The sequence below is a fragment of the Solenopsis invicta genome, chromosome 14 (genome assembly GCF_016802725.1).
Source record: "Solenopsis invicta isolate M01_SB chromosome 14, UNIL_Sinv_3.0, whole genome shotgun sequence".
NCBI lineage: Eukaryota > Metazoa > Arthropoda > Insecta > Hymenoptera > Formicidae > Solenopsis > Solenopsis invicta.
The window spans coordinates 19,155,046-19,180,232 of record NC_052677.1 but is presented as its reverse complement, the minus strand read 5'-3'; the positions used below and the strand labels follow the sequence as shown (position 1 = coordinate 19,180,232).

The following is a 25,187-nucleotide window of genomic DNA, read 5'->3' as shown; positions in this document are numbered from 1 at the left end:
CGACCGAATAATTATCACGAAATACGCATTTGTATACAGCAAGCTATTTTACTTTTTAATAGCATAAGAAAAACGTTTTCTAATATATCGTAAAAGTTTTAAAAAATAATTGTCGTAAAAGAATTATGAGTTTAAATAAATAATTTAAAATTATGTCCGAAAATAATAGTAATTCCATGAATTAAAATTATGGACAAGGCATAATAAAAATACGAAATTTTTATATTAAACCACATAATTTTAATTTGACAAATTATTATAATAAATTATTATACCTTGACATAATTTTAATTTATCAAATTTTTATTATGCCGCGACATAATAATATTTCTCAATTTTTATTATGTCTTAACATAATTTTAATTTGTCAAATTATTATTATGTCGCTACATAATTTTAATTTGGTATAGATGAGTAACTCTATTGTATGTACCGAATTAAAATTATAATTAGGCAATAGAAATTCAGAATTATTACTATGTCATAGCACAATAATAATTCTATAAATTAAAATTATGTTAAGGCATAATAATAATTCGTCGAATTAAAATTATGTGGTGACGTAATAATAAGTCCATGAATTAAAATTTTGTATCGACAAAATAATTCCGTATTTCTATCATGTTGCATCCATAATTTTAATTTGTAGAATTATTATTATGTCCGCACATAATTTTAATTATTTATGTAAACTCATCATTCTTTTGACAATTATTTTTTAAAACATTTTTCTAAGAGAACATTTCTTCATACTATTAATAAGTAAAGTGATTTGCCATATTTGTACGGATCATCGGTATATGAGTACAGAATTTATACACGCGATGGATAAATTGACAATAGATATATTGATGCGAGATTGAGAGTGATTTTGCAATTACCTCTTAAATGAGGTATGTACGTCGCGACGCAGGCGTTGCTTACTCTGGTCCCGATTCGTCTTGCGTCCGCCGCGTTCTGTAAATGAAGCAATGGAGGAATGGAATTAAAATGATGAGAATAACTTTGTCTTTCGCGCGGTCAACTTCAGACCGACGCGGCGACGCGGCCGTACCCGCGATGCCACATATCCCGCTCTCTTACCTGTTAAACAAGTGTCGCGACGCCACTCGCTCCGGTTCCTCCGCTGCGTTCTGCAATCAGACGTAACATGCGAATCAAGATGGCGAGCCGGTTTCGTTTTAGCGCGCGGTCAATTTTATGCGTCAAGATCAACGCGTCTCGTTCGCGTCGCGGCCGCGCTGTACATACACGAGCATCGAGTCTACGTTACGCGATGATTGAATTTGCAGTAAATATTAATGCAAGCATAAGTTTCGTTTACCTGTTTAACCAGTCGCAATGCCAATTCGTTCCAGAGCTGATCCGTCCCATGTCCGCCGCGTAACTGAAAAGAACACGCGTATGCAATTAATATAGCGCCAAGCGGCGGCTTCGTCTCTCTCGCGCGGTTAACTTCACGCGCCAAAAAGTCGCCGTGCGCGCCACCACATCATGTCGATATGGCTGTTTTCCTTTCAAGAAACACAGAAATCGACTCGAACATAGCCTGACTCTCCTCCTGAGTAGAGTCGAAAAGTATCGATTGAGTTTATAAATGGAAAGTTTGTAAATGCAAATTGTGTGTCGCTTTGCATTAAAATTGTCGACTGTGGCTGCGTCGGGAAGCGTGCTATCGGCGCTATTCCGTCATTCTATCTTTATCGATCATTAGACGTAGAATAAGGATAAAACGACACGATAGCGCTAATAGCATGCTACGCGAACACAGCCTGTGTTCTTTAAAAGAAAAACGGCCTATATACTGACTGTATCGCCGCGCGCCGCGGCATTCGCTCTTGCCATATGTCTTCGGCTAACCAAGTAATTATAATGTAACGTAAATGTAGCTTTTATTCACCAGATAGACATCGCAGCGACGCTTATAACGGAGCCGATTCGGTTTTCGAGCGACATGTTCTGTAATTAAGCAGAAAGGAACGCCAATAATATCCAAAGTGCTCCAAAGCCGATCCGTCCTGGTCCCTGGTCCGTCCTCGCGTCCACCGCGTTCTGGAAAGAACGCAATTAATAGGGCGTGAAGTGGTTTCGTTTCTCTCGCGGTCAACTTCACGCGCCAAAAGTAACGCCGCGGCGATGCGCGCCACTTTTGATATCTAAATGGGACGATAACAACCATACTAATGAATTAGATAGTAATACATTAAATAGTAAATAGTATTTACTGTAATGCTTTAACTTTATGTTCTTTTTTAATTTAAGAGCAAAGAAAACAGTTGCTTTTCAGATGAATTATCCAATTTACGATACATATTTTTGCTGGACTGGAGACCATGTGCTATCAGCTCCCCTCTCTGGAGACCGGTGGCGGCTCGTCGCCGAGATAGCTTGTGAGGCTCCCGGTGGTAACTGTGGTAAGTGGTAAGTGGTAAGTGGTAAGTGGTAAGATGGCGTTCGCGACACGGACATATCGATTGTGTGCGTAGGGCGGCCGGCATGGGCGAAGGCCGTCGTCGGACGCAGCGCGATTTCCGTAACGGCTACTCGCGGGACTCGAAGCTGTCCGGATAGACCGAACGATGAGCACGATCGAGAGATGATGCCGGGCACGTCTTGCCAGCTGGAAACGTCTAACGGTAGTAAGAAATTGCCATAAGACCTCGCGTCAGTGCGCGCATCTCGTCGCGTCTCGCAGCGGCGAGAGGGGCAGAATGCAGAACGGAGGGGACGGTGCACCGTGTCCTGTCGCACCGAAATTTGACAACGGGGGCGGCTCGACTCCGTTTCACGCGATGCTGGGGAATCGCGAGCTTTGACCAGCTTAAATCGCAACATCCAAGTGTCGATCGTGACTATTCACTGATCGTCCGTGTCCGTTCGGATCTGTACATCATTCTCGTTACAAGCTAATTTTCGCTACGTGTCTTTTTAACGTTGCACCGTTGCAATAAGTATATTGACGACCGGCGCCTGCATTTGTTCTATTAATGTTCACTTTTATCAATATAAATTAATTTTGATCTCTGTTTAACTTACTTTTTTATATTTTTCTAGTTTTAAGAATTAGAAGAGTTGAACCGCGATAAAAATTAATCTACATTGATGAAAATGTACATAAATTGCCTAAATTGTAACTATGTCATTGCGTTTCATTTAAGATTTATTGTTTAAATAACATAATATATTATATAATAAATTAATGTATATATGTTATATTATGTGCACATTTACTTATAAATGCATATGCATTGTGTAGATAAATATTGTTCTAATATAAAATAACAGTTGGTTCAATGTTATATATTAATTTTTAATTTCAAAATCATGCAGCAGCGTTATATTTGTTGCCTAGATTTTGAGTGGAGCACTTTAATGGAGGTCCACCATGAGCCGATTGAAAAAAACTATCAGTTGCTTGAAGAGATTGGCAAGTAAGCATCGTTACTTTTATTAACACTTTTTTTTAATGAAGCTTCTTCAATATTCAATGATTTATGCAATTTTGTGTAATACAGGGGTCAATTTGCTATTGTACGAAAATGCCAGGAGTTAAAAACTGGCGAGCTCTACGCCGCAAAAATTATGAGGAAGAGGCGAGTTGCCAGAGGTGTGGCCGCTGCTGACATTGGTAGTATTTTTATAATCATAATATGTTATCTATATTTTGCTTTCAAGATATTGTAATAGAGTGATTTTTTTCAGCACGAGAAGCAGGTCTTTTGGCTCGATTAAGGCATCCTAACATTGTTTCCTTGTACAAGGTAATAGATACAGGGACAACGGTAGTGTTGCTCCTGGAATTGATTACAGGAGGCGAATTATTTCACTGGACTCCGTCAGGTGAAACGGAGGCTGCTCACGTGGTATGTAAAATATATGATATGTAAATACAATATGTTTAATAAAGATTTTGGGAATAATTTCTATTTATATCTTTTTCAAGGTACGCCAAGTTTTAATGGCACTTAGTCATTTACATTCCCATCAAGTTGCTCATCTGGATATTAAGCCTGAAAACATTCTATTGTCGACACCACCACCGATGCCCAACATTAAGCTAATAGGTAATATCATACAATGTGCTTTGTGTCAAAGCTGTGAATCAAGGTGTTTACTGCCACAAATATTTGTAAATTTCAGGGTTATTAAAATTTTGGCTTTTTATGACATTTTATTGATACTCAAGAAAATTTTAGGAATTTTAAATTTAAATTCTGTCTTTTTCTAAAGAAAAATTTATTTCTTTTATCTTTTTTTGATAATGCAAGATATTGAAAATTGATTAATAATAAATCTGCCATATACATTCACGTATATTCTCGTGTAATTCATGATTTTTTTAATTAAAAAAATCTTACATAAAAGACAATACATACATGGTTTCAAATTTGCGTTGTGCCTTTAATCACTTTCCGGTGACCTAGATCTGCATTTAGAAAGAGATTGGTTTATACCATCTAATTCATATTATTTCTTTATAAAAGAGTCTTTTATAAAATTTGTGTAAACACCTTGTTAATACAACACCTTTAGCACCAATTTTAATACAAATATTCTTGTTTTATAGATTTAGGTCTATCGCATCGACTGGTACCTGGTTCGGAACACAGAGCACTATTTGGCACACCTGAATTCGTGGCACCAGAAATCGTAAATTACGAGCCACTCAGCTTGGGAACCGATCTCTGGGCTGTTGGTGTATTGACGTATATTCTTCTGAGTGGAGCTTCACCATTTTTAGGCGAAGACAAGCAAGAGACATACGCAAACGTTGCTGCTTGCCAATATCAATTTGACAATGAATATTTCACTAATGTGTCCGAGATTGCCAAAGACTTTATACGATCCTTGTTGATCAAGGATCCAAAGTGAGTTGCACAAGGAGAATTATAAAATATGTAAACCTTTTATTAATGAATCGAGAAAAAATATTATCTCTTTATTTTAGGGAGAGAGGAAATGCTGAATCGTGCCTTAAACATCCCTGGATTCTCACGGTGTGTTCCTGAAAATGACTAGTATTATCTCGATAACGTAGCGATTTGTTGTAGCATTTTGTTTCAATGTAATATTAATTTTATGCCTTTTTTTTGACCAACTTCCCTCTTGACGGGACGTCGATCTGTAGTTATATCGTATATTAAATATATACAAATTATTTTTTTATATACAATATACATTATTATGTCAAAACTATGCAAATTTTTTTTTATTCTATGTATACCTTGCTTATTGAAAAGTTCAATATTTTTTTAATTTCATACATGTTATACAATAAAAGATAATGAAAATCATTTTATGTAATTTCGAAAGGATTACACAGTTTTATTGTATCGACAAAAATTTCATTCTCTTTGTACACAGGAATCTGAAGCTCCTCAGGGTCTCAGCGGAGCAATGATCAGTGCTGTGAAGCGAGGCTGTGTTGAGGCTGTCTCTCAGTTATTGTTGCAGGGTGCTCCATTAAACATGAAAGACTCTGTGAGGCTTTTATTTATTTTGCTGATACGTATCAATAGATTCATGGATAAAAAAAATAGTTGCTGTTTCCAGAAAGAAGACACTCTTCTGCATATCGCCTGTGAGGCCGGTGATGAAGGAATGACGATTTTACTGATAGAGAGCGGAATTGATCTAGACACACCGAACAAACAAGGTCTCACGGCGTTACATGTTGCCGCTCGACATGGGCATATTAATCTGGTCAGACATTTGTGCCTTGCTGGTTGTGATGTCGATAAAACGAATCGGGGGATCCGAGCGGATGTCACGGCGATTAAGTACGGACATCCAGACATCGCAAATTTATTAGATAAGTTGAGAAATGTAAGTTTCACAATATACGGTGCTTTCCACCGTTTGTAATCAGCGGAAGTCGAAACTTGTTTTAAACCGTTTTTTCAGCTGAATCAGCGCGAAAATTACATTCGTCAGCTGCAACCGACACACAGACCGATAGACCGGCTGCACATAAGACTGCTTGGGCATTGCGCCTCTGGAAAATCATCATTAATCAATTCATTGAAATCTGGAATCTTTAGTTTTGGTTTCTTTCGAAGATCTAGAAGCCAGAATTGTAGCGCGAAGGTAGATACATACAATAAAGATGTAAAATATAAATAAGTAAATAATAAAAATTATTGATGCGTAGAGAGAGCCAAGTATCGAACTTGACGTGACGAGTAAACACGGTTCTCTCAGTTTTGAGTACAGCGACAGTGAGTATGAAGGTACTCAGGGAGTAGAGTGGAGTCGCGGTAACGTAGGTGAGCGAATTACATTTTAATACTTAGTTTTAATTTGTTATTAGTTTCGTAGAAGGTTTGATTTTGAATGGTCTGTGTACTCTTAACCCCTTGCACTCAGACTTTTTCGCTCGGGCGAACCAGTAACTCGAGACGATTTCGGCTATATTAAAAAAACATTTTACAGATACTTTAAAATCATTTTATACTCAGACAAACGTATACAAATAATAAAATTATCTCACATTTGAAATAAACGTATCAAGTTCCAAAACACCGTACGGTGCACTTCGAGTGAATGCATCAAACCGGCTGGGCATCGCAGCGGCGCCGCTCGAGTGCAAAGGGTTAAAGTTATTGTGGGGTCTAAAAGACCCCTGATGATCATTACGGGATAATAATAATTTCAGTCGTTTATTTTGTTATTCAAAGAGAATTGAATAAGAAAATAAATTTTTGTTCTTTATTCAAGATGTATTGAATAAAGGATAAGTGATTATTCATTATTCAAGAATGACTAAGTAACATTTTAATTTTTATTTGTTTGAATTTTATATATTTATTTCATTTTCAAGTAGTAGAATAATGATAAATTTTTATTCATTATTTACAAGTGGCTGAATAACGAATAAATTTTTATTCATTTATAAGAGATTGATTAACGAATAAATTTTTATTCATTATTTACAAGAGGCCGAATAACGAATAGATTTTTATTCGTCATTCTCAAATGGCTGAATAACGAATAAATTTTTATTTATCATTTATAAGAGGCCGAATAACGAATAAATTTTTATTCATTTATAAGAGACTGAATAACGAATAAATTTTTATTCATTATTTAGAAGAGGCCGAATAACGAATAGATTTTTATTCGTCATTCTCAAATGGCTGAATAACGAATAAATTTTTATTTATCATTTATAAGAGGCCGAATAACGAATAAATTTTTATTCATCATTTACAAGATGCCGAATAACGAATAGATTTTTATTCATCAATCGTCAATCGTTAAATATCCATCATGCCCATCTTTAATTGATAATAAAATTCTAGTAACGTAATGGATTGAATATTTTTGTATAATATATATTTTTAGATACTTATATATTTTGATAGGGTTTTTTAAAACTTAAATATGTCATGTAAATGTATTTAATTGACCAGGTGGTGAATGCGTCTTTTGGGAATTATGCGGACGCGAAGAATTTCTGGCGTCTTATCACTACGTACTTACGTTTCAACAACCAGCAGTGCATCTTATTACAGTCAGTTTGAGAGAACCGCTAACCGTTCAACTTCAGCAGATAAAATTCTGGCTACAATTTATTTTGGATCGTATTAATCCGAGTAACGTCGGTAAGGCATTGTCTCACATCTTTTTTTTTTTGTAATCAATTTTTATCAAGAATAAATTCCGTAATTGTGTTTATTTTTTCCATTAAAGGATTTGGGGGCAGATGTAATGATGTAAAGGTAATCTTAGTCGGCACTTACGCGCCAGAACCTTTAGCTCCGAATTCTAACGGGGGCAATCTACTCGCACCACTTCTGCCATTTCTGAAAGACTTTACATCGATTTTGGGGGAGGAACCTCAAATGGTAGCACTGGACGCAACTAATCCTTCTAGTCCTGGCCTGAAACTCCTCAGATCTTATTTAAATAATGCAAGGATGGAATTTCTCGAGGTGAAAAACAATTATATTTTCTGTAAAGTTACAAATTTATCATATTTTCTTCATTTATAACATTAGAAGAGATCTCGCCTTTCTCATCATTTACTTGTGTCCATGTAGAAATTAAAATTGACAAGCAATCTTGAATTCAACAAACATTCCGTTTCTGATGAGAATTTGTGATCTCTTCTGATTTTACATTTTTATCATCGGATATTATACATATATCTTTAATCCATTCCAAAATATATCAGTAAATGCATGATATCAGTATGCTTGATACTAAATATGTGCGAGCAGAACCGTTCGATTCTGCAGCCTGTTAATACGAGTAATCGTGACTGACACTATCTTGTGTAAATAATAATAATCGCATTTTCACAGGAATTTTACTAATATTGTACAGCATGTAATAAATGTGCGCATTAACCCTTCGCGAAACGGTTCTGGTCAATAATGGACTATCTCATTACGCTGTTGTTTGTATAATTTATTCATCAGTCTCGAAATTTGTGCAGTGTCAATATACTGTCGAATCAAGCATTGACTCTCATTGAAGGCAATGCGATAATTTTTATAATCACTTGTATGATTTTACCTCTTGACATCCATGACGCATGGTTGATTTAATATATGTACAAATAATTAAAAGCATCGAAAATACCTTCTGTGTCTCGTAATTTTCGACGACGTTCGATTATTTGCAATGTTTGATTGATTGAGCGCACCATTTTCAATTAAAAAAAAATCCGATATCATGTCATATATACATATATATATATATATATCACATTGAATCGAATTTATTAAGAACATATGTTTTAGTTGCTGGTTATTTGGCCAATTAATGTTTATTAACAAGCCTTAATGCATGCAATGCATGATGTAGGAAGGACCGGAAGTTGCAGAAAGTATTCTCCGACGTGACGCGCCGCGTGCTGCGGCTACGTACGTGCCCCTGGCGAATCTTGATAAACAGGTCGAAATACTTCTCTCAATTCCTTTTAATAATTCTGAATGATGTGTATAAAATTGAAAACTGTACTTTGATTTAATAGTTGCACTAATGCTTTCTCCCATGTATACATACATGCACTATATTATCTATCTTAAAGAAAATAAAAGAAATTCTCTTGTATATATTTTCTGCATCAATGTGATACAACGGGATAAAGGCAGAATTCTGTTACTATGGATATTAATCGCGTATTATAGAGCGCCTTAGTGTGGACCGGTCTTGCCGAGGCATGGAGATCGTACGTGCAGTCATTGGAAGTACCTCCGTTAATGTTCACTCAGGAAGAATTTCTGAACGAGATTCGAAAGATCAATCCTTTAGTTTGTTTGGAACATTGCAGACATCTCGGATTACAATTACAGGTTTGTAATTTATTTATTCTAATTTAGTCTACAAGACATTCCCCTTTTTTCCTTCTGACAATTATTTATATTAAATTATATAGAACTTGGGGGAATGCATTCTTCTACCTGGAAACTTGATAGTACTTAGTCCCGAGTGGTTTTGGCAAGACGTGTTAAATTGGCAATTAAGCCCCGATCAGAGAGGACGATTGGGTGGTCGAACCACCGGCGTTTACACCTTGGAAGATTTTCAAGCGCGCTGTCCATGTCCCGCCGCTCAAGCTTTACAAGCTTTACAAGCAGTCAATTTATGCGTTCCGGTATGTTCTAAGAATTTTGATCAATCGATGTGATTGTTACTCGATTATTATTTTTTAGTGCGAAGTAGATGACGACGAAGTGGAGTACGAGATACCATGTTTAAATCTCGTAGAGCGCCTTCCGGGTTTATGGGAACCGTGGAAACCATGTTCCAATGCGTTACCTCATGCCGGTTTACGTCTTTGCCCAGAGGAAGCACCTTTATATCATTTAACTGCTATATTTACGCATTTACAGGTAATCCATGTGTATAACAAAGATACAGCGAACTGAAGAACTAAATATATTGAAATTAATGTAGGCGCAACTGAGAAAAATTACTCAAACGTGGGATCCGTCGAATTCAGATTTGTATCAGTGGTGGCGAGGATCGAAGCTGTGTTTAGGGCCTTGTGAGAGTATAATCACTTTCGAGGAAGAAGTACACAGCTGCGTAGAAATTCAAGTTCGCGGTCCGCGTGGTTCTAGCGCGCAGTGTTTCGCTCTTCTCAGCGTCATACTGGACGCAATGGATACGACTATCGAATTAGTCGCACCCGGAATGTTACTGGAGAGGCATTGGCTGAGTCCTAGTCAGCTTCGAGAATATGACGAGGTAAGTAACACGTCGAAACACGTATTTAGGTTTATATATTTATTATAAAAGTAAAAGATTGAAATTATAGTGGATTCACTTTTTAATCAATACATGTACAGGGTGTTCACTCTTGGGCGCCAGCCACCGTCATATCAGCTTTAATCGACAAAGGCCTTGAAGAGGCGACCCTTGAGAATCCTTCAAACGACCGACAAGAAACTGTATGGGAAATAGTGAGCTGCGGACTGCCGTTAATGGAGAATTGTGTCCCTGGATCGAAGCAGCCGGTAAAATACATAAAGCCTGCTGTGCAACGGCGATTAGCACAAATGCTGGATCCACCTGATCATCACGGAAGAGATTGGTGCTTGCTTGCTGTGAGACTCGGATTGGGGGATCGCGTCGCCCAACTCGATAGCACAGTGGACAGTCCAACTTTAAGGTAAGGGTTACTTTTGAAAAATACCGCAATTCGTAACATAATCGAGTATTCCGAAATTCCAAATTTGATACGCAGGTTACTGAACTGCGCGGGTGCAGAATGTACTGTCGGTTCGCTGGTTCAACAGTTGCGAGCGCTCGATCGCGAGGACGCCGTGCACCTGTTGCTCACTTATACACCAACCTATGTACTACTGATGTCCGTCGATTCTGAGACAGGGTCTAATCTTTCCAGATGACGATGCTGCTCTCATCAATGGCGCATCAGCACTTTTTAGATGCTTCTTTCTTTCGAAACGCGCGTTTGATGGATAGCATCGTCCTTCTATATTTCCGCCCAGTGTAAATCGTACGTTAATTTGTTAAGTACATGTATATCCTTATATATAACTTAACTTTAGCGACTGATTGCATTGAGTGATATAAAGGGAAGAGGATCTGTAACGATTTTGGACATTATTTTATATATTTTTTTTTATCTTTTTTATTTTGTACTTACTAGCCGACGAGATATTAATTAATTAATTCGTATTTCCATATCGATTTGTGGTACGATTACCATAAATGGAAATTGATTTCTCTCTCTTTTCTTTTAATTTGTATCAATTACTATGTGTTTTATCAAGAAATAAAAATAAGTATTAAGTGGTACAATTAAATTTATACCACTTAATATTTATTTTTATTTTTTGATAAAATTGCGCTGTGGTTAAGATTATATTAATAAGTGTTATGCAGTTTGCATTTCCTCGTTATATGCTGTTATGCCAGAGAAATGATGCATTTACATATTATAATGTGCGATATGATCGTATTTGATATCGATATTGTTTCGAGCGCTTTTCTTAATATGCCGATATGATCTTGATACATACATACATACATACATACATACATACATACATACATACATACATACATACATACATACATACATACATACATACATACATACATACATACATACATACATACATACATACATACATACATACATACATACATACATACATACATACATACATACATACGTACATACATACATACGTACATACATACATACGTACGTACGTACGTACGTACGTACGTACATGTATGTATGTACGTATGTATATATACAAATACGTATTACATCTTGCCAAAACTCTATTGTCAATATGCACCGCTTTTTCCAATACTTTGAAATATTTACCAAGCATATATGTATATATGCGCAAGAAAAGTGAAACAACCATTTTGCACAGTCTATTATCACTTTTGGATATATCGTCTGTGTACATTCGACACAGTTGATTGCATATTTCTCCTGAACTGTATCCGCACGGACGTCTTTTACTGCGTGCCATATGCAAAAAGTATATGCGATATTCGGACAAAGAGAAACTTAAGGTATAAAGTCAAACTAATTCTTCTGTAACGTGACTGAACTGCGTTAATTTTTATGATAAGCAACATTTACAATTATGAAAGTCTGCTTACCTATATATTTGTGAATCGATCAGAAAATCGATCTCACACACATGTAATACTTAAGAAGTATATACGATTAATATAGTAAAAAAGCATTTGCATCGAAACATCCGTAGGGTTTCATTTGCATAGCCTTCTTTCTCATCACAGCATCTTATAACAGTTTGAACGAAGAAGTTATTCGTTATAATCTAAGACTGTTGTAAAAATAAACCGGTGAAATTATTAAATATATCTTTCGCTAGATTTAATTGTCTTATTTATTATTACACTCTTTTCATCTAACAGACCATTTTCTATTTCAGATTTTTCTATTTCACTTATTTTACTCATTTCTAAATTTGTTAAATAATTCCACAGAATATAGTTTCCTCTTATTTTTATTGCTTATAAAATTTCTCGATCTAGTTTTTAGACAGATAATTTTTTTTTTATAATATCGTAAAAGTTTTTTTTTTAACAGATAGATTATTAATTTCAAATCTCGAAGTTTTAGGTTTCATTAGTGTGGTTTCGTCGAAAGCTCCCGCGCGTCACATATCAACCGGTTTGATAGGCAGAGCTTTGATCAGCGGGAAGATTCGAAGCTAATCCGCGCGGATTAACATTTTAACGACTTGACGATAATGTCAATCGCGCCTGTCTGTGTGACGATTGTACTTGGTTTAGGCTGTTTACTACAGAGAGTCGATTACGTGGTCGGCAGAAAACAGGAACGGGATTCTTTTGGGGGGCCGAGAATAGCATGGGAACGGGCGGATATCGCGTTTCGTAGGCAGCCGCGGCGACGACGGCGGAGGGTAAGTTTCGGGACGACAGCCAAAGTCCCCAAGCAATTATAGAATTGGATTGGATCGGGGAGTTCGGGAAGGTGGCCGCGGCACCGCCGCCGAAATCGGTTTCGTTTTATTTTAGCTTAGCTGTCGAAGGCATCCGGTTGTGCATTCTCCCCGCGGATCATCGTCACGATCGCAGTGAGTGTCCCCCTTAGTAGGAATTTATCTGCTTGCCCAGCACCACGGCACGAAATTTATTAAAAACGATTATTAAGGTATTATATATATACAGATACATCGGGCGTTGAATGACGGGGTGAAAACTTGCGGCGAGTAGCACTGAAGTTCTCGTGATTGCACCACTCGTCGTCCTTCTTTTACTCGCTATATTTAAGGTACGAACTCCGCCCACTGCGGATTATTGAGATATTTATTTTATATTTTCTTATAATTGATTCAAAAAATATTCGTATTTTGATTTTAATTAACGTATTTGCGTTTTAATTTTCTTAATTTTGTATTTTAATTAAATACGTTAAGGATTTTGTAGGTGTTGATGACCGCCCATTGTCATCGTGATTTTCCACTTCCTATATCTTCATCTGAAATTACACTTTAGCTTTACGAAATAATTGTGACATCCAGGATAATTGAAAGCGAGGGGAAAGTCCGAAATTGCGCGTCACGATGGAGGCGATCAAGAAGAAAATCGCGGCATTGAAGCTCGAGATGGACGCCGCGAACGAGAAGGTCGAAGTTAACGAGACGAAAGCGAAACAGGAGAATATAAGAGCAGACAGGCTGAATGACGACCTCAGGGATTTGCAGAAACGATTGACCCAATTGGAACGAGATTATACTGTCGCCAAAGCTAACTTGGAGCAATCAACCGCTGATCTAGAGCAGTGCGAAAAATCTTGGTCCAGAGTGCGTAACAATAATGATTAACACTAAACGGATTTTCTAAACTAGATATTCTGCAATATAAGCAATTTTTTTCACAGGGTGTGTGACAAAATATCTTTTTATTACATGATCTAAGCAATTTTCTTTCGTAATTCTTGTAATTAGCAGAAAATTCAAATGAGTAATTAACGATCACCGTAGTAGAAAATATCTCACAGTAGAAAATATTTCCATGTTCTAAGACCAATTTTGACCAAAGCGAAATAACAATCAGATCGCCGATCTCAGTAACGGGAGAGGTCATGAAATCGATCGACAAATGCGATAGACTGACACATTGCAATTTGACCCTCTCAATAAATTTTTATCAACTTAAATGTTAATCCTGTACAAATTAATCGCGAGGCTTTAAATTCATCAGAACATTATTGATCCTTCATCGAAATTTAAAGGAGCCTTTTATCTTGTATCAAAATTAGTCTCGTTCTACGTACAGGCTGAGCAAGATCGTACTGTTTTGACGAAGAGAGTGCAGGAGATCGAAGCGAGTCTTACCAAAAAGGAGGAGTTACGTCTTTCCGCCACACTCAAGCTAGCACGTGCGACCGAACTCGCGGACGACGCGCAAAGGTTTGTAAATTTATTGTCGCTACGTCAAATTTTCATATTTTGCAAACGTGTTGCGCTTTCAAAATTAAATCGAGTAGGGACTCAATAATTCCATTTCCATTCTTCTTACCCGTAGAATGTGTAATGTCCTAGCGGATAGAAGTCGCTTGGACGAGGAACGTACGGAGAAGCTGATGGCGGAACTAAAAGACGCGAGATTAATCGCTGAAGACGCCGACGCGAAATCCGACGAGATAGCCAAGAAATTGCAATTCGTGGAGGAGGAATTGGAAGCTGCTGAAGAAAGAGTGAAGACTAGTGAGGCGTAAGCGATTATAATTTACATTATATATGTGTTTGTACTACATTATTAAATACGTATGCATATAAACTTTCTCATTGAAATATCTTTCTCACAGAAAAATCGTAGAACGCGAAGATGAACTCTTCATCGTGCAAAATATCGTGAAATCCCTCGAAGTGTCAGAGGAGAAGGTGACGTAATATAATACGTTGCGTCAGCTATCAAGCACTGCTGCAATTCCACTTTTTGATTATTTTGATTTCAGGCGAACCAGCGAGTAGAAGACTTTAAGGTGCAACTGAAGTCTTTGAAGAAGAAACTGAAGGAGGCGGAGAAGCGCGCAATTACCGCCGAGAGGACAGTCAAAACGTTGCTAAAGGAAGTGGATATGAAAGAAGGTAAAAAGTTTTTATTTTATTAATTAAGAAAAATTATTCTCTCTTCTTACCATAACACTGAGAAATTGATATTCGTTGCAGACGAACTCAGAGAAGAAAAGGAAAAGTACAAGGCAGTTTGCGACGACATGGACGCAACGTTCGCCGAGATGACAGGATACTAAAATCCTCCCGCGGACGGACAGGATTTGACGCTGCTACTTTCGCTACTACTCCTACGCTTCCCTCCGCTTATTCGCTATTTTTTAATATTCATTAATATTCGGCTCTTGCTGTGCTTAAATGTCGCTTAAATTGCAATGCCGATTCGTTTTGCCGCTGACAGAGTGCCGTGAGCGATATTAGAAATAAACCGCTTCGCGCAATAATCCACTAATGGACAAGGCAATGCAATGCGGCTTGTTACTATAACTGCTTCGCTTCGTGCAACACCTTGCCAAGATCGAGCAATTAGTTCACGGTCGCCCGTTGTTCGCTGTGCCGATCGAAGATTCATGAGCGTCTATCTCTTTTTCTTTCAGAGACGCGTTGGAGGGATTTAATGTCGCACGCGCGAGCGAGACCACGACACATCGCGCATCCTTTTTACCATTTAATGTAAAATCTGTATTTTCAATAAACAGTATCACAAATTCTCTAGTGAGTTTTAATTATTTTTATCATGGTGTTAATAAACTAAAATAGACATTTTTAAAAATGAACCAAATAAACGAATGAATGAATGAATATAATAAATAGTAGTCAATCTTTAATCTATTTGTTTTTCAATGTAATATTAATAATTAATTCCTCTAATATTAAATATTATAAAATAAATTATCGAAAGATATAATTACAACAAAAATTGAAATTAAACATTAATATTTATTGCTCGTTAAAAATATCAATTTTAAATTGTAAAAGATGTATCCTATTTAAAATTACAAATTAGAGATATGCTACGCGTATTATGAAACAATTTTAAAATATAATAATTGTTAAAGAAAAAAAATAACGCAAAGTAAACGTTCGATGGACGATGTATCTGCGATCGGCAAAGACCATCGGCACAACAAAGCACATCACTGCTTAAAGAAGTCCAGGAATTCGTTTGAGCCTAACTAAAGCGACGGTCACTTTTGTTCTTTTGCATTGCACTGAGCCTATAAAACATTGTCCTCATCGGTCACTGAGTACAGTAACCTACGGGCATTGCATTTTGTTACTTCGCTCGTGTTTCCGTAGTAATTAAAAATTCTGTTTAACAGAGTGCAAGGCTGAAAAAATATCATTTTTGTACTAGACAAGAAAATAATTTAAAGTGAGAGTGTTTTACGTGGATGAACGCTGAAAGAGCATACCTTAATGTTCATACAGCATACTTTACCGAACACCTGCGGCAAAACGTAAAAATAATTAATGTACAAACTAAAAATATATTAAAAATATTTTGCCGCGTCGTAAAGTTGATTAGTTAATAATAATTTTTTTCTCGCGACTTAACTTCAGTTAAGATAATTTTCGCTTGAACACAATAATTTATCTATCTTAAAAATTCTATTAGTATTGATCAAAAAGAATATTTCCTACTGATTTCGAACGAAGCCATGAATGCTATTAAAAAACGACTGCAGATGTTAAAGCTCGAGAAAGATCTCGCGATGGACAAAGCTGATCTGTGCGATCAACAGGCGAAGGAGGCAAATCGGAAGGAAGAAAAATTGAGAGATGAGGTTCGCGAACTGGCGAAAAAGTTGGTGCAAATGGAGCATGATCTGGAAGTGAGTAAGGCCCAACTGTTAAAATCAAACAGGGATCTCGAGATAAAGGAGAGGCTATACATCGTGGTTAGTGAATCGGGAGAAACGTATCGAGTCACGCGCGTCCGCAATTCGATCTGCCTTTACGTCTATTATAAAATTGCAGACGCAGTCGGAGCTGGCGATACTGAATAGAAAAATGCAGCAGTGCATGCAGAATTTGGAAAAGTCGGAGGAGCGACGTTTGTCAGCTCAAGTGAAGCTCGCGCAAGCCATGGAGACTGCTGAAGACGCAAAACGGTATAAATATTCGTGCTTCTGTATAAAATTCTGCAAAATTTTTGCTATAAAATGTTTTTTTAAATCATCAAACGATATATATATATTTTGTCACGCGACAATCATCTGTCGATCCTTCCGGATGGCCAGCCGGCTTTCGACGGCTCTTATCCTGGCCGTTCGTCTGCTCCAGCCTGTTCATCCTCCGTGCATCTTGCGAGCCTCTCTTGCCTATTTTTTCGCCATGCTCTGTCTCGTTCCATTTTTCGTCGGCGGTTCCAGACGTGCCGACCCTGACGTGGACAATCGCTCCCGCGTCCTCTCGCTGTAATCGACCCCTCTCGTTGTTGCTGCTTCTCAGCGACGATTGTCGAGGCGCCCGATTTGACATGAAAATAAGCCGCGAATAAATAAAATGAAATAATGCACGCGATGCAGTCCCGTCGGAGATCTCGCTCTCTCGCTGAGTGCCTGGCCCGATCGTATGCGCACCGTTGCGCTCTGCGTAAGCAGAGGGATAAAATGGAGAGGCAGAAAATCTGCCACGTCACAATATATATATATATATATATATATATATATATATATATATATATATATATATATCAAATATTTTATATTATATGATAATTTATAAAAGTTATAATATTGTTAATATTAAGTTAAGATTAATACCACATCATTGTTTTCTTCGCAAAAAATGTTATGGGCTGTAATGATCGTAAATTATTCCTCAGCATCTGTAAAGTCCTGGAGAACAGGAGCAAGCAGGATGAAGAGAGGATGGACCAACTGATGGCACGGTTGAAGGAAGCGAGGCTCATCGCTGAAGACGCTGACACTAAATCCGATGAGATTTCGAGAAAATTGGCGTTCGTCGAAGATGAGCTCGAAGCTGCGGAAGAAAGAGTTAAATCGAGCGAAGCGTATGCGATTCTCTAAATATAGAGACTGCGTTCTTTTCGACTCTGAATCCTTTCTCACTTTTCTATTTTCAATTTAAACGCGGGAGTGTTTCACAAAGTACCCTATTTTTTAGGACATTTTATCTTTGCATAAAAATTTTCTGTATATTCTATATATTTTATATATTCATTAAGGATCGTTATGCACGCGAAAGCTTTTCTTAACTATTTAAAAGCTCAACATGTTTGATTCAGGATGTTATGTTTTAGGAAAATTCTCGAGAGAGAAGACGAGTTATTTATCGTTGGCAATATATTTAAGTCCTTGGAGGTGTCCGAGGAAAAGGTAGACGGTCTTTTATACTGACGAGTTTTAACGATGTTTTTTTATTAAAAAAATTAAGAATATATAAAAAAAAAATTGTTTATTTCAGGCTAACCAAAGGGTGGAGGAATTTAAAGCGCAGCTGAAAGAATTAAAGGTGAAACTGAAAACTGCCGAAAAGCGTGCCATAATTGCTGAGAAAACTGTCAAGATATTCACGAAAGAATTGGACAAGAGGGAAGGTAATATTCCATATGCTGTGTGCACTCTTCATATAGATTTAAAATTTTCAAGCTTATAGCGTCGAAGCGATAGTCGACTGTTATTCATATAAAAAACTATCTTTCATATTTCAGATTATCTGCTAAAAGAAAAGGAAAAATACAAATACATATGCGACGATCTGGACTCGACGTTTTCGGAGCTCACGGGATATTAAACGGACTTTGCCGAAATCGATTATACATCGATTATAATCAAGAGATTTGCATTTACGTAAAAACATAAATCTAAATTCTCACTTTTAATGAAATATCTTATGAGGTTTGCCCATAAAATCGACCCCGTGTTACTTTACACGATATCAATTTATTTAATCGATTCTACGATCGACACAATGCATCGTCGAAATGCCGTACCACAGATTTAATACAGTTTAAATTTAATCGACAATTCGTTTTAATCGTACAACCTCCGATCGCAGAACGGAGAAAGAATTTGCGAGCTTCCTTTCGTTTCACGGAACTCTTTTGCGATGACTTTTGCGCAATCTCGCGCCACTGATTGGACCGTCCGCGCCACACTCGCGCCGGTATAAGCTTTCCCTCCCTCTATAACGACGTTTAATTAATCGTAGTTACAGTAACAATTGTCCATTTGATTTGTTCGCTCGCCCCCTCCATCCACATACAGGTAGACGCAACAATTAAGGTATATTCTTCGAGCTGTAGGGATTATCGCATATGGTGACGGAGGATGCACCGAGTTGTGTCACTGCATGTCATCCTTCGAGGACCGTGTAATTTTTCGCGGTATATAATGTAAAAATCGACCAAAAGTACCTTAGCGCGACGAGATCTTTAAGTATCAAATTGCAATCGGATAAATGGCGAGATTCCGCCTACAAATAATCTAAATTAGCTTTGTGAAAAATTGCCTAGTAAAAAATTCGTTGATCGGGCTTGTTCGAGATCGTTGATCAGTCATTGAATACTTTTATATATTAGACGATTATGTCTTACACGATTATGACAACGAAGCAAACTGGTCCCTGAAAGGTTTACGGCAAGATACTGACAGAACTCGGTCGGTCCGTGACGCAAGAAAAACTGTACAAAAATCGTATCGGCGAAAATGTCCGGCAACCGCACCAAGAATAAGACGGCGAATCGCACTTCGTCCTCTTCGAAGATTGCTCTATCGAATTTAATCGAACACTACGAGTTTGATTGACGTGCTTCCTTTATATACATTAACGTACGCGTGCCTGTAATACACGCGTCCCGATGCCCGTGTACACTCAAACGATATTGTATTCTCTACATACGCATTATCTACTGCCTCGTCTTCGTAGTGTCGCGCACAACTTTTCTTAATTTATCAGCATTACCTTGCAATAAACCGAAAATTCTAAACGTCACTTAACATTATGGCATGACTAGAATTTTTTAATCCCTTAATCCTTCTCTTTTTCGTAAGGTCGACATGTACAGTAGTGTACAATAAATTCAGAGCAGCTTCCTTCGCGCTGAAATTAACTAAGAAGTACGTACGCCATCACAGAGGTCTGAATCTGAATATGAAACATTCGTACAGTCCATACTTAACTAGAGTTTGTTGGCGGAAGAAAAAGGGCCAAACAGTTTTCCTTTACTTAAAAAACGTCACTATGATCTGGATAAAAGTTACAAAAACGTATTTCTTTTTTCTTTTTGTTCCGAAATGTATAAAGTGATCTCAGTTTGACCGTTCAGATCGCGATAGGTAGTCTGCGGAATGGCAGTGTCGTGGACATATTGGAAGCTCGCGGCGCAGCAGGATGCGCGCGTTATTAATTAAATCTAATGGCAATTTTTTTTCGTAGTACTTTCGTGTTCAGTCTGAAAAGGAGGTACGACTTATTGCATAATAGTAAGATTGGTCGCATCGGATCACAAAGTCTCGAAGGTGCACGACATTACAAAAGAGAGAGAAAGAGAGAGAGAGAGAGAGAGAGAGAGAGATCTGAAAAAGGGAGAGCTCGCGGCGGCTCTCCCTTCAAGCGTCCCGGCCGAAAATCTTTTTACAGAGCGGGAAAAACGAGACCGCTACGATTAGCCTCGTACTCGATCCCTCCGATCGTAACGCGCTCCGCGTACAGGTAAACGTTCTACATAGAAGTCTTAGGTTTAATAACGGACTTAAAGTAATCAACGGTACTATATTCGTACGTATATAAACTTTACAATGCAACAGAGCCCAACCGTCAACGATCCGCTTTTTAGAGGACTCGGAAGTCCGGTCTCTTCTCCTTTCCGATCCGTTCTCATCCCGATTCGTGCGCATAACATGCGCACACCGAACACAGACGAGCATAATTTTCAGGATGGCGAGAGCTGCTTCATACAATATTTATCGAAAATGGGAAAGAAAGTCTTATTAAATGTCAATAATGTGAACGAAATGTAAACACGTAAAAAAAAAAAATTAATAGACCAAAAAAAGAACTAAATATAGTAATAAATAATATAATGATCAGATATGAATAGCGATTAATTAATATAACGAGAAATAAAATAATAAAGAAATAATGATTTTCGATATCAAATATTTTGTATAAATGAATGAATTAAAATCTCTTGCAGTCTTGCAAATTTAATACATGTATCTTATAATATCGTAATGTAATATATAATAATATATACGATATGCATATATGATGATGAAAATTACAGGGAAGGATTAAACAAAACAATGATATAAAAGTGATATAAATGAAAAGGAATTTTTCGAATAGAAACAGATGCAGCTTGCCATCTCTCTTGTTCATGATACGCGAGGTACTTTTCCGTGCTCTGTTCGTACGATTAAGTCTTTGGTCTCGAATGGATCGCCCGCCGGCGAAACGACTCGCAGCGGTCTGAGCAAATTGTCGTTTTGGCACGCATTCGTACACGCGATTCGACGATCATCCACGCACTCGGACTCGATCACTCACGCACTCCACGCACTCCACGCACGTGTGTTATCTCGCGTCGCGCGTAAACAAGGAAGAGGACAACCGCCCCCTAGTTATAGATACTTTCGACTAGCTCTCTTGGCTCGATCAACGAAGAAACACGTCTATAGAAGAACAATTTTACAGGGTGTTACATCGTTACCTATGTATTGTAAAGTCAATATTTATGGAATGAAAAATTTTTTTATTTTGTAAATTGATCAATAATAACGTAATTTAAAAATGTCTAGGATTAAAATTTTTTTATGTGTCGAGAAATCGTCTTTTTTTATTTGACTCTATGTGCGCACGTATGTTCTTCTATACTCGTCTTTCCTCGTTGCCTCGATCTTTCCCGCGATCTTAATTTATGCATGCCTCTTCCTCGATCGTCGTTAACGAGCCGAATATAATTATTTATCTATCGTCGACAGAAGATGTGGCAGTCGAGTGGCCCTACGAATGGCCACGAGAAAATTTTCGACGAGACACGAAGGGAAGAGATCAATTTATCTAATCTTTGGCCCACGGGGTTAAGAGAAAAATGGAAGCTATCGTGGGGGTTGTGACATCCGGGAAACAGATTAGACAGCGATGGAGTAATCCGAGGAGGGATTATTTTGAGTGCTCGGCCGCGACCATAGAGAGCTCCGCAGCCCCAATTTCAGCTTCTTCAGGGAATCGATGTCGCACTCAGCCTCGCTGAGCTCCGGTCGGTCCCCGTTCCCCGGCGTGGGCACAACCGCCCCCTGATTGCCACCGACGAACGCGGTCTCCGCGACCGAGATCGGCGGTAGTAGTGTGCGTAGAGAGCTCCTGCTGGGAACATGCCATCTTACGAGATAGCCAAAAGAAACAGCTTACTAGATGTTGCGATGAGGAGTGATCGAATGATCAAGTAGGCTACGTACTTCTAATTAATTTAGTATATAATAATTTTTAACATTTTTTGTATATTTAATTTAAATGAGACAAATATGTATTTTGCAAAGGTTTCATTCAGAATCATTGAGAAGTACACATTTTGTGTATCTTAACATTAAAATCATCTGAGAGATTAAAACTTAAAAAATTATTAACTGCGAAATTGATTGTATAACTTGATCGTTACCTTGATCGCCCCCTCCGTGGCAGTGACTTCTGTTCCGACATGGGAGAAATGTCCGAAGATGTGCTCGACGTGCCGTGATAGATAAAGTCCGAGACTGCGCGAACTGAAAGGACATTTTGTTAGAAGATCGATAAGCCGAAAACGTTTTAATAAACTTTAAATCAAAATTTGTTTTCGTACTATGTTTTAATTTCCCAGCGTCCAGCTGATTCGACGATTCCGTGCGCGAGCTGATCAGTTGGTCCGGGTCAGACTCGCTCTCGTCGCTCTCGACATCGCCTGGGGTTTGCTGCTTTCTCTGCTGTCGCCTTCTCGACGACACGCTCTTCATGCTCTGTGCAAATTGAATCTTTGTGTGCCAGACGCAATTTATAGCGTTTCTATATTATGTATAGTTTGCAGACTAATAATTTAAAATTAGATGAAAGAAGAAAATGTTCAGTGTATATACCGTCGCCGCCGGTGGAGGGCTCGCGCACCCTTCGGTCATGGCGTGCTCGTGATACATGAAGCTGTGCAGAAGGGTGTTGTTCGGGTGGAGACCGGCCGCCGTGGCCTCCGCCGCGCCTCCCAGTCCGCCCAACGCGCCCAACCCTGCCAGGCTTCCCCCGCCACCCTCCGAAAGCTGGAACGTAGCGTACGGCGAAATGTCCTCCGCTGTCTCTGTAACCCATCAGAGGCATTGCCTACCTTTCAAATCGCGTCGGGCTAACTGTCTCAGTCGTCCATCCATTTCGATTCCGTACTCATGCACGAAATTGAATTTGCTTTGACTTTCACTAATTTGATAATTATTTCTTAGGCAGAAATTTTGCTTAAGCAATAAATAGATTTATATGTTTAAAACTAATTAAAGAATATTAGAGAGACAAAGATAAAAATTTTTTTAATTTAAAGTAACTGATTCTGTAATTAAAAGAAAAAAACAATTTTTTTTTTTAATTTTCCAAGTCTTGTTTTATATTATTGAGCGGCGCTAAAGGCAGTCGTCTTATACCTGCGCAACAATAATTATAGTACCAAACCTGATGGTTGTCCATATCGTAACAAAGGTTCACCTGGAATCTTGTCGGGCCCCGTGCCCGTATTCGCCGCTTGTTGCAATGCCACTTTATGTATCGTGGCGTAATAACGTTCTCGTTGCGTTTCTGCATTCTGTTGATTCTCCTGCGACTCTTTCATCGGCCGTTGCATTTGACCTCCCAAGTATCCTGGCAAACGCATTCTTCCATTAACTCTTCCAATTTCTTTGGCATATTAAAAATATTGAAAAATATTTAATTAAGTATTGCGTTTCAATGGTAAAAATTTTTCTCAGAATTTCTCACATAATATCTCGGAACTTTTTTTATTTCTGAAAAATGTTGCAATTTGTTTCAAAAATTTGAGAACTTTTCTAAAACTGTTTTACAAAAATTATATAAAAATTAAATAAACTTGTAAAAAAATATACAAAAAATTCTGAGAAAATTGTTCACCAGGATTGAGAAAAATATTAAAATAAATGAATGAAATGTAAAATAAAAAATATGCAATTAAAAAGATTAACGAGACCAATAGTATTTCAGTCTTTATGTGAGAATGTCTGTGATAATAAATTAGACTCACTGTTTTTCCAGCGAAAGGCGACGATCACCGCTGCGGCGACCAACGCGATAGTAGCAATGAGCAACGGCAGTAACACTTTAATATCCGTATAAAACGACATAGTCGACGTCATACCGGGCTTTGACAGCCCTGGTGGCGGTACTTCTGCAAAGTTACAGTAACACAGTGCTTTGAGATATAAACTTTTAAACTTAGTTTCGTTGAAGAGCGCAAACGCATCTGATAAAAGTTGCGTTATATTAAGTGTTTCCTTCATGCGTTAGCTGTCTCAATTTGATCTATTTTCAAACTTACCACCTTCTTTTGTCAAAGTAATAAATGTGAATTCCGCCTGATTGCTGCCGGCCACATTATGAGCCTCGACTTTGAGTTGATAGACCGAACTAGGTGTTAAATTTGTTACGACGAATCGCCGTTGCATCTTGATATTGTTCGACACCAGGGTCCAATGAAACTCATTTACCGGCCTGTACTGAATAACGAAGTACTTTATTGGGCAACCATTGTCGGGCCAGACGTGCAATCGTAGCACCAGAGTGGTGGAGTTTGGATTGAGGAAAGCGGCTGACGGTGGAATTCCCGGAGCTTGGCCTTGAGTTCGAACCGAAAGCACCGGCGACGACGGACTGTTGCCGATTTTATTATGCGATGTCAAATACAACTGATACGTGTTACCGCACAGGAGCCCCTGTTAAAGAAATTACAATTGCATTTTCTTCATTCGTACATGCCTATTAATCTTTATCAATTTAATCTCTACGTGGAAAGATTTTGCTCAAGTATTTAAAAATTTAACTGATCCGAAGATAATTTTGTTGGACCATTAAAATAATTATGACGGATATTCAAACACGGACGGACATTCAAGCAATGTTGCAAAAAGTTTTGACACTCTAGATTTATTGTATAATCTTAATAATTTGCTTAGAGCATTTTTT

At 37.8% G+C, this 25,187-nt stretch overlaps 4 protein-coding genes across 16 annotated transcripts in view; 3 read left to right on the top strand and 1 right to left on the bottom strand.

Annotated features, from left to right (window-relative positions):
- Nucleotides 1–2,469: 2,469 nt before the first annotated feature.
- Nucleotides 2,470–11,591, top strand: LOC105207781 (death-associated protein kinase 1). 4 transcript variants are annotated; one of them, XM_011177421.3, is made up of 20 exons: nt 2,470–2,636; nt 3,353–3,431; nt 3,516–3,628; nt 3,703–3,863; nt 3,944–4,064; nt 4,568–4,868; nt 4,949–4,997; nt 5,365–5,481; nt 5,554–5,826; nt 5,905–6,087; nt 6,152–6,266; nt 7,413–7,604; nt 7,693–7,934; nt 8,812–8,901; nt 9,138–9,302; nt 9,386–9,604; nt 9,663–9,842; nt 9,907–10,200; nt 10,302–10,624; nt 10,700–11,591. In XM_011177421.3, the coding sequence occupies exons 1-20, from the start codon at nt 2,597–2,599 to the stop codon at nt 10,860–10,862; spliced, it is 3,420 nt and encodes a 1,139-aa protein (XP_011175723.1). In that variant the 5' UTR covers nt 2,470–2,596; the 3' UTR covers nt 10,863–11,591. The 4 variants fall into 4 exon arrangements, with proteins under 4 accessions (XP_011175723.1, XP_011175722.1, XP_025989803.1 ...); XM_011177420.3 differs by having other exon boundaries at nt 2,470–2,639; XM_026134018.2 differs by lacking the exon at nt 8,812–8,901.
- Nucleotides 11,592–12,518: 927 nt separating this feature from the next.
- On the top strand, nt 12,519–15,721 carry LOC105207780 (tropomyosin-2). 2 transcript variants are annotated; one of them, XM_011177418.3, is made up of 8 exons: nt 12,519–13,067; nt 13,162–13,264; nt 13,515–13,796; nt 14,272–14,405; nt 14,521–14,709; nt 14,804–14,879; nt 14,954–15,086; nt 15,168–15,721. In XM_011177418.3, exons 3-8 carry the CDS (start codon nt 13,557–13,559, stop codon nt 15,248–15,250), a joined length of 855 nt encoding a protein of 284 aa, XP_011175720.1. In that variant the 5' UTR covers nt 12,519–13,067; nt 13,162–13,264; nt 13,515–13,556; the 3' UTR covers nt 15,251–15,721. The 2 variants fall into 2 exon arrangements, with proteins under 2 accessions (XP_011175720.1, XP_011175721.1); XM_011177419.3 differs by lacking the exons at nt 12,519–13,067; nt 13,162–13,264 and having other exon boundaries at nt 13,335–13,796.
- Nucleotides 15,722–16,647: 926 nt separating this feature from the next.
- LOC105207779 (tropomyosin-2-like) lies at nt 16,648–19,649 on the top strand. The gene is made up of 6 exons (XM_011177417.3): nt 16,648–16,912; nt 16,992–17,125; nt 17,842–18,030; nt 18,280–18,355; nt 18,444–18,576; nt 18,691–19,649. The coding sequence occupies exons 1-6, from the start codon at nt 16,673–16,675 to the stop codon at nt 18,771–18,773; spliced, it is 855 nt and encodes a 284-aa protein (XP_011175719.1). The 5' UTR covers nt 16,648–16,672; the 3' UTR covers nt 18,774–19,649.
- Nucleotides 18,903–25,187, bottom strand: part of LOC105207772 (Down syndrome cell adhesion molecule-like protein Dscam2) — a 118,518-nt gene continuing 112,233 nt past the window's right edge. For 4 of the 9 annotated variants that reach the window (XM_026134003.2, XM_026133999.2, XM_026133998.2 and 1 more), the window contains 7 exons: nt 24,544–24,937; nt 24,250–24,393; nt 23,667–23,888; nt 23,093–23,304; nt 22,822–22,975; nt 22,642–22,744; nt 18,903–22,364 (listed from right to left, as the gene is read on the bottom strand). In XM_026134003.2, coding sequence (XP_025989788.2) covers nt 22,115–22,364; nt 22,642–22,744; nt 22,822–22,975; nt 23,093–23,304; nt 23,667–23,888; nt 24,250–24,393; nt 24,544–24,937 — 1,479 coding nt within the window. In that variant the 3' untranslated portion in view covers nt 18,903–22,114. Of the gene's footprint in view, nt 22,365–22,637; nt 22,745–22,821; nt 22,976–23,092; nt 23,305–23,666; nt 23,889–24,249; nt 24,394–24,543; nt 24,938–25,187 lie in introns of those variants that run through there. The other 5 variants (XM_026134001.2, XM_026134002.2, XM_026134000.2 and 2 more) reach the window with 4 other exon arrangements.